The following is an 8,862-nucleotide window of genomic DNA, read 5'->3' as shown; positions in this document are numbered from 1 at the left end:
ATTTGTTGTCAGGTCCCTGTGTGTAATCCGACCCATTTTGTGAGGTTTTAAATGTGCATCCAAACTATAATACAACTGTGCAAGATTCGTTGTCATGTGTACATACACTGCAATAAATAAACTCTGGGCAATATTTATACAAATCAGCTCATATGAGCCATAACTTAACTGGATAACTTAAGCCAAACCTGCTCACCTGGCAAGCATTCAATTCAAATATACCTGTTGCACACATGCATGCAAACATGCACAAGCCACAGCACAGGAAACAAAACTCATAGCATTGCCACACAGCCACGAGGCATCTATGGAAATGCACATCCACACCCCGTACTTACCCATGGGAGTTTGTGGCCCACGGTAATATAATTACCGGGTCCAGTTTCTGTTCCCATCCCACCGTCAGCAAAACATCATTAAGGGATCCTCACCTGCTTTCCAGTTACATCCTAAATCCTTCAGACTTCATGATCGCCAAGTCTTTTGTGGTCAAAGAGTACTCCTAATACTACAAGTACTCCTCCCCGAATGGTTCTTTACACGAGAAATCATAGAATAGAGGGTAGAAATATACACACTCTTAATGTCACTGCAGGTGAGGAGAAAGAAGTGGAAGATGTCATGTGGTATCTATATCCCACAATAAGAAGTTACAGACTTTGGGTGCGAGAGACAGGGTACCCTGTACCAAGGGCATGGGAAATGTATCCTCATTATTCACTTTGTACTTTACAAGGACAAGGTTTTCTTTTTAATAATCCTGTGCCAGAATTTGTAGGAAGATATTTATATCACACAATAACAAGTTACAGACGTTGGCACATGTTATGGGTGCGAGAGACAGGGACAAGCTCTGGTTCTCTCCCTGTACCAAGGGCATGGGAAATGTATCCTCATTATTCACTTTGTACTTTACAAGGACAAGGTCTTTTTTTATTTATATAATCCTGTGCCAGAATTTGTAGGAAGACATTTATATCAAGTGTTAAAGATCCCATGATGTTAGCAACATCAAAGGACAAAGTAAAGTTACCGATCCAATGCATTCATGTACATTCAGATATCAAGATATAGAAGTTATGTGAATTTCTCCAAATACCATAGGAGTTCAGAGCAGTCTCACACAAACACAAGCCTGCCCAAACACCTTGTGCTTTGATGTTTTATACAATATGGTTATACAATATTTCACCACCACTTTGCACCTGTACTCTGCACAATAATAACATTATTATTAATAATAATAATAACAACAATAATAATAACAATAATGATTCTAAAGTTGAATTTAATCAGGAGAGGACAGAATATTGGTAGGTCCTTTTTCTTATAGAGGAAAATGAGAATAAATACCAGTTCCATTAGTAGCCAACACAACTAGATAATTTTTGGGCATTGTGACCACCTAATGCTGTGGGAAAACGTTACAAAAAAAATAAACAAAACACATACACACACACACACACACACGTTGGTAACGTCATGAGAATGACTGACTGGTAGTCAGTACCCACATCATGAAAATGTTTGAGAAAATTGCCTGTTCGTTTGCCACGTGACGTATACAAACTTCCGGTTTTTCTCTGTCGCTCACCAATCAGTGAAACATGCGCTCTAAGGGCGGAAATAGAATGGCGGAAAAGACAGCCCTGAATGAAAGTGCTTCATCGGATTGTAAACACGACCCAAATGCAAACCAAATGTCTTTAAGTGGAAAACCTGCAGCTGCGTTTAGGGACAGTTTCACTGCTCTTATCAGATCGCTTACTGACTTTGGTTCAGAGGTTTGTCTAAAATAGTTTTCATTGTGCAATATCTGTGGTAGGCTAAGACTATGTAGCCTGAGTGGCTAGTTGGTAAGCCAGTGGCTCGCGGACAATATTGTTACAACTTACAAACTACTATAACGTCATGAATGTCTGCTATAGTTTGTCTAACCAACGTTTACACGATTTTGGTAATCAAAGTATGTATCAAGAGACACCGGTTAATAGTAGCAAACGTTAGCTAACGTTGCATTTTGTAATTGCCTTTGGACGGAAACAAACGGGTGTTAAACTCGTTTCATATTATGCCAAACAGTATGGTTTGTGTTGCTGAATTGTATCTGCGATGTTTAATGTTTAATGGAAAGATCTCACTCAATCTTTGAAGCACAACAGAGCTTAAACATGAAATCATTTGTCATCAGCTTGAGACAACCCCATCATTATCATCCTTTCTAGCTCAAGGTTGGTCCGGCCGTGTTGAGCATCAGTGCCGATGTGAGCCGTGCTGATATCAAGGCTCTACAGCCTTCTCACATCCATGCCTGCCTAGAGCGACATATTTCAGTGCTTCAGGTACATAGTCTTCCGAGAATGTACACCTTTGGCACAGACTTAATGTTTAAGCTGGCACTTACTTACCTTGCCTTTGAAAACCATGGAAAAACATGTCGTGTTTCTTGCCTATAAGACTGATTTTAAATAATTAGTTAAAACTATGAGTTACCTATATATATATATACGTTTCTGTGGAAACTTGACATTTAGTGACACTCAAAACATTTCAACAACAACCAAATATCTTCTCCTCTTAGATAATTGCAGCAGACCTAAAGCAGTTGACTGAGAGGGAGCCAAAGGCCCCAGACGAGGAGAGTGAAGTCTCAGTAGGCCACGCAGGTGAGGTGGCTGCAGAGAGTGTGGAGGAGATGGTTGTGGACTCAGATCAGCCTTCACACGTCCCCCACTGCCTGGCTAACGACCTGAAAACACCCACTAAAACACAGGTGGATGATCATATTGTGCAAATCATTGCTGGTAAAGCTGAGGTAAGGCTGCATGATTGTTTGGCCATATGATTGAAAATGACATGCAGCATGTGTTAGTGTCATTTTCATATTTAGTTTAGTGCGTGGGCTCTATAGATTCCAATATCAATGGTTAAAATCCCGACGGGTATTTTATGTTGAAGATGATTATCTCTCAGACATTGACATAATCAATTCAGCTGGAATTGAAGTGTTGTTGTCAGTGCAAATGTGATTAAGAAACTGCTCACCAACACATAACCAAGTAGAAACAATCCATGCAAATAGATTGTATGTGCACATGAGTGTTGTCTTAGTATACTAAATGTCTTGTATCTCTGTCCCTCCCCATGCCGTTTCCCATATGTTTTCTTCTCAGATTGAGAGGAGAATATCTGCATTTATAGAGCGCAAGCAGCTGGAGATCAATGAAAATAATGTGCGTGAGTTCTGCAACGTGATTGACTGTAATCAGGGTGAGTAGGGAATGGGGTGATGGTGTGTGTTGCGGGGGGGGGGGGGGGGGGGGGGGGGGGGGCTGGATTGGAGGGTTTATGTAGGGTGGTGATGTTTGTCAGGGTCCTGGGGGATGTGTGTGTGTGTGTGTGCGTGCGTGTGTGTGTGTGTGTGCGTGCGTGCGTGTGTGTGTGTGTGCGCGCAGTGCTCAGAAATTGCCAATGTTTGGGAGAGTGGTGATTTGGCCGTGTGAGAGGTCATTCTGAACTGCTTGTGAGTGGGCTGAAGTGAGCAGGAGATGAGACGCCTTCTGCTCAGGCCACAGCTATTTGCGTGGAGCGTTGGTGGGGTGGGGGCGGGGGGGCAAGGGGGAACGAGGGAACATGTTTTTTAAAATGGCACTCAACTGCTAACAGGACGAGGGTCGTTTGCAGTATTGTAGAAGAGAGTGTTGTTGGATGCATCAGGGTCTGTGGAACTGAAATATTGAATTAAATTGCTAATGTCTGCGTAAATGTTTATTTTGCAGAGAACAGCTGCGCTAGAACGGATGCAATCTTCACACCTTATCCCGGCTTCAAAAGTCATGTCAAAGGTATCCGCAGATAATGTATAGGTTTTTAAACTGTAATTAGTTAAATTGCATGTTGTATATTGTACAGCTATACAGAAGATAATGATAAAATGAAGAACAAAATGGATTAATAGAAATGAAAAGACATAAAAGAGTAAGAAAGGGTTAAAAGAGAAAGAAAGGGACATAAATATAGATCAGTAGGATATGGGAAATGTACACTGACAGAACAATATAGGTAGGGCAATGACAAAGGAAAGCATGACGAGAAGAAGTGAAATCCATGAGGACATGGAGTCAATACAAAAAAAAACACCCTGATTTAAACCAATACCGTAATTTCATAACTATTAAATGCGGTTTATACATTGATTTTGCTACATTTCTGCAGCCCTGCGGTTAATACTCGGGTGCATCATATACATGGGAATGCTTTTTTTTCCCGCCTGGCAGTTAGTAACATGCACAGTATCTCTGCCAGATAAGGCATACATGTGTCTCTCTCTCCCTCTTTCACATACGAAAAACAACATTAGATAGGCACCACATTTTCATTCACACTCAGTCACATTCGGTCTTCTATAATGATAAAGTAAGGGGTGTTGTGTAATCCTACCAGACTGTATTTACCGGGATGCTATGGAGCGCAAACCTCAAGGTCTTATGCCAGTTAACCTGGCTGGGAACTATCTAATAGCTATCTCTAGCTTAGGGAACCATCTTAACAGTTTGTAGTTGCTATCGTGTGTAATACGAACTAATTTTAATATGAAATTAATATGAACTCATGTTAATATATGAAGTTGCGCAGGCACCCAGAGGGTTTCTACCCATCATAACCTTTGAACTCTCCTAGTTATCTCTAGCTTAGGGAACCATCTTAACAGTTGGCAGCTGCTAGTGTGTGATGAACTCATGTTAATATTTATGAATATGAACTCGTTAATATGAATATGGAACATTCTCTCAATTATTTTACGTATACATTGAACATACATTGCTTATCCTCAAGTTGATAAGCCTGGTGAGTTCTAGACTAACTTTCCTCAATATTTGCCTGTCAGATTTTATAATGGGTGGTTTGGGCTCAAAAGCATGGCCAGAACATTTAACCAATGTCATGACCAGCACTAGTTTTAAAGTGAAGGTTTGAGAATCTGCACATGATACTTTATTACATTATTACTTGTTTTGGGGGCACAGATACTTTCTTACAGGCAAGTTTCCTCTGTCTTTGTTCGTATGGCATCAGAGTTTTAACACTGAGGATCACAGCAGGCATCAGAGTTTTAACACTAAGGATCACAGCAGGCATCATAGTTTTAACACTGAGGATCACAGCAGGCATCACAGTTTTTCTGACCAGTAGCTTCTCAGTGGGCTTTTGTTTTTTTTGATGAAGAAAAAAAATTCGAAACAGGTCTGTGGAAGCCCATGGTTCCAAGTGCAGTCTTAAAGGAGGTTCTTAAGGAACCGTTTGAGGACTTTTTTAGTAAGCATGATGGCTGAAGACGCCCTCAGTATGAATACAGTTCAGAGTAAATCTCAAGATAAAATGGCTCGATGTGATGCAACAGTAACTGACTAGGCATGTGTCGGTTTGCAGTGACACGTGTTGTGAACACCTATGGACCACAAAACCGGGCAGGAGGCGGGACGGAACTCAGAGAGCATCAACAGGGCGGGGTCCTCAGGAACTGCGGTAACACTGCCATCGAGGAGCGGTTACAGAATATGGAGGCCCACTTGAAGCTGGCTTCAGGTCAGCCAACCACCAAAGACTTTCAGCAACTTTCAGTATCACATTTATTCTCAGTCCCACCAAATTCCTGAATATAGGAATTCATGTCATTACATAATGTTGTTGAGAAACATTTTCTGTGATTTTGGGAGCTAATTTAAAAGTTAAAGCTATGGTACTCCAAGTGTTTCGAGGATGTAGACCTGGAAAGCCACCTGAAATCCCGTACATCCTAAATTCCCTGGGAATTCTATTGCTGTTTAGTGTCGTAGCTCCTTTAATCTTAATTTCAATTCTGAATGCTCAAGAAATGTGTAGCTTGTCAACTAGATTATGTGATTCATGAAATGTAATAGTTATGGTTTTTACCACACTTGGTAACTTCATGTAGAGATGTTGGCGATGAATCTCAACAACATTCTTTGATGGTCACAAGTCCTCAATTATCCACAATGGCACACCAAGTAACTCTTCAGTGGCCTCTCTTACTCTTAACCCCTCTCTCTCTCTCTCTCTCTCTCTCTCTCCCCCCCCCCCCCCCCTCTCTCTCTCAATCCTTAGCCGGCCCAGTCCCTCTGAGTGTGTACCATCGTCTTAAGAAGCTGGAGGATCGCATCCTGGAGCTGGAGGGGCTCTCTCCAGAGTACTTCCAGTCCGTGGTGAGCAGCGGGCGGGGGGAGGGTGGTTGTGGGGGTTGGGGGAGACAGGCAGACGTTAGGGTGGTCTAGTCCCAGAGGACCTCTTAGGCTAGGTTTGGAGGAGCGTTTTTGCATGAAATAGTGCCAGGACAGTGAAAATATTTCGCCAGCTGCTGTACATCATTGTGACTTAGCGTGGCGAGTTTGTCTGTGTGCATGCGCAAGTGTGTGTGTGTGTGTGTGTGTGTATGTGTGTGTGTGTGTGTGTGTGTGTGTGTGTGTGTTAGCAGCACCCACTCGGCCAAAGCTGAGAGTTCTCCAAAGCCATTAAAAGCCGATATGAGTGATTCCCCCCTCCTCCTCTTCAGAATTTGTTATCCATGTCAGATTGTAGCCCATCAAAGTTAGCAGAGTAAGTGCCCTTCAGCCAACGCACACCTCCTCTCACTGGCTGCGATTAGTTCAACGCTCAGCTGAGAGCCGGCTGATTTCCATGTCCTTTAGTGTGTGTGTGTGTGTGTCTGTGTGTGTGTGTGTGTTTGTGTAAGAGAAAGAAAAAGAGAGAGAGGGCAAGAGAGTTAGAGGCAGTAGGATGAATTGAAATCAATGTCAATATACTGATCTTTTGTTACTTTGTTAAATCGCAATTCTAAGTTTGTATTCATATTGGTGCATCATCAGATGTTCTGGGTGTTTCTGTAGGCCGGTGTGTACCATGGCTTTTAGTGGGCTGGAAAAAACGATTTTTTAGAAAACTTTTTCCATGTCCTGCTCCTGACTGTGCCTCCCTCCAGATGATGATGATGGGGAAGAATGAGAGAGCAAAACTTGAACAACTTTTTTTTGTTAGATCTGTTAGAGCTGCTGAACATTATTATCTATTATGTTGTTATAATAATTGACTTCTTGAGTACAGAAGCATTAGAGGGATTTTAGCACAGGCTGTATTTGCCAATAGAATGCGTCACGGATGTCTTTGTTGTTGACATTGACGTTGTTTTTTTGGACAAGAGTTGCAGCAAAGCACCTCATAGATGGATGCTTGCTTGTGGGGCATTTTCACAAAATGCTGTCAACAGTCTGGAACCCATTGGTGCTTTTGAGATTTCTTTTCTCAGCACTAGTTCACACTGACCTGGAAATTGTGCAGAGATGGTACATGGCAATTTTCCAAACTAACAAAAATATTCAGGATGAATTGACCGATTATAATGAGGAAAATAAGTTGTTTTTAATAAAAAGATCTGTGTTGTGATTTGAGTGAAACCCCTTTGTTTTTTGAGAAATAATCTTGTTCTCTGTTTATTATTATATATTTTTATATATATATATATATATATATCATGGGATCATATCAACTCCCATATATATGTGTATGTATGTCTACCTATGAATGGACAAGATAATTACATCCTGTTGGCGTATTAGGCAAACCAGCCACATAAATGGCTTCTACAAAAGTCCTTTACTTAGTTCATTCTTTCACCACATCATCTATGGTGTTTTTGTCTGTCATGAATTTATAAAGTTTCAGTAACTGTATTTCTGTCTTTGTTTTCTAGAGCTACCTACACAAGCGACCCAAATCTTCTGTTTCACAGGTGAGAAAAATGCCATATGAATGTCACAAAACATGTTGTAACATAGTCATAAATAAATGGATTTCTAAAGAATGCAGAGTGTGTTTAAAAACTACTAAATGGCCAGATGTATTTGCTTATGGTTTATTTGATTGTATTTGAAAGTGATTGAAGGAAAAGAGTTGTTGACCCCTGTGCTCCACAGGCCTACAGTCTGACGGAGCTGGATGGGAAGATAAACGCTGTGAAAAGCGCCCTGCTCAAGAGAGTGAGCGAATTCCGGCATTCCGAAATGGGAGATTTCTCTTTCTGACCTCGTGGCCTTTACCAGGACAAGGTCACATATGGAAAACCTTTCATTTCATAACAATCATGGTCACCTTCCTCCTCACCTCATCCTCATCCTCCGCTCACGTACCTCTCTACCCATCAAACATGCTGCACGGGTTGCTGACGTTTGTAGAACTATTAAATCAAGTGCCCTCAGCTTTGTATGGGTTGAAATGAATGTATGGCTATTTTGCATACAGTGTTAATGGAAGTATTTAAATTCCCCTGCAGCAGGGAATCAACCTAGCCCTGTCATATCATGTCATGCCCCCCCTGAAGTCTTTGTAAATAAACTTTCGTGTAATATACAACATTAAGTCTGTATCTGCCTTATCTATCTTCAACACTGCAATGATTAGGTGCATCTGTAATTCCATCAGCATATGCCGTATATACACACACACTTGTGGGGATGCAACAACTGATTTATTCAAGTAAACTGTCGCTCAGTGTTGGGGCATTTTCAGTCAAAAATTCAGGCCTATGTTTATGTGAGCACTCAAAGTGCTTGTGGTCATTAGGAGTTTTGTTATGTGTGCACGTGTGAGTGATGTAATGTGTGAAACCGTGTGTGTGTGTGTGTGTGTGTGTGTTTTTACGGATTTGACCGGGTCCTTTTTTTGTGCACTAGTATTAGCTGTTCAGTGAGGAACTGAACCCTTGATCAATCCAGCTGTGTGTCATTGCAACAAATTACCTGAGCACTGAATTCACCACAGCAGTAAGTGGGATGGCTGTTTAGAAGACTG

General features: G+C 41.4%; 1 protein-coding gene across 1 annotated transcript; it reads left to right on the top strand.

The window, feature by feature from the left end:
• Positions 1-1,596: 1,596 nt before the first annotated feature.
• LOC105898004 (MAP3K12 binding inhibitory protein 1) lies at positions 1,597-8,426 on the top strand. Its single transcript, XM_012825004.2, has 9 exons — positions 1,597-1,784; positions 2,226-2,342; positions 2,582-2,815; positions 3,174-3,270; positions 3,780-3,845; positions 5,431-5,586; positions 6,127-6,224; positions 7,766-7,804; positions 7,989-8,426. Exons 1-9 carry the CDS (start codon positions 1,608-1,610, stop codon positions 8,094-8,096), a joined length of 1,092 nt encoding a protein of 363 aa, XP_012680458.2. The 5' UTR covers positions 1,597-1,607; the 3' UTR covers positions 8,097-8,426.
• Positions 8,427-8,862: the final 436 nt, after the last annotated feature.

The sequence above is a fragment of the Clupea harengus genome, chromosome 14, assembly GCF_900700415.2.
Source record: "Clupea harengus chromosome 14, Ch_v2.0.2, whole genome shotgun sequence".
Taxonomy (NCBI): domain Eukaryota; kingdom Metazoa; phylum Chordata; class Actinopteri; order Clupeiformes; family Clupeidae; genus Clupea; species Clupea harengus.
Note: the sequence above shows the minus strand (reverse complement) of the source record. Positions and strands in the feature narration are given on the sequence as shown.

Coding starts and splice junctions, on each gene's coding strand:
- LOC105898004 (XM_012825004.2), top strand. CDS start 1,608: ATGCGCTCTAAGGGCGGAAATAGAATGGCGGAAAAGACAGCCCTGAAT. Junction 3,271..3,779: donor CGTGATTGACTGTAATCAGG/GTGAGTAGGGAA, acceptor TTTATTTTGCAG/AGAACAGCTGCGCTAGAACG. Junction 7,805..7,988: donor CCAAATCTTCTGTTTCACAG/GTGAGAAAAATG, acceptor TGTGCTCCACAG/GCCTACAGTCTGACGGAGCT.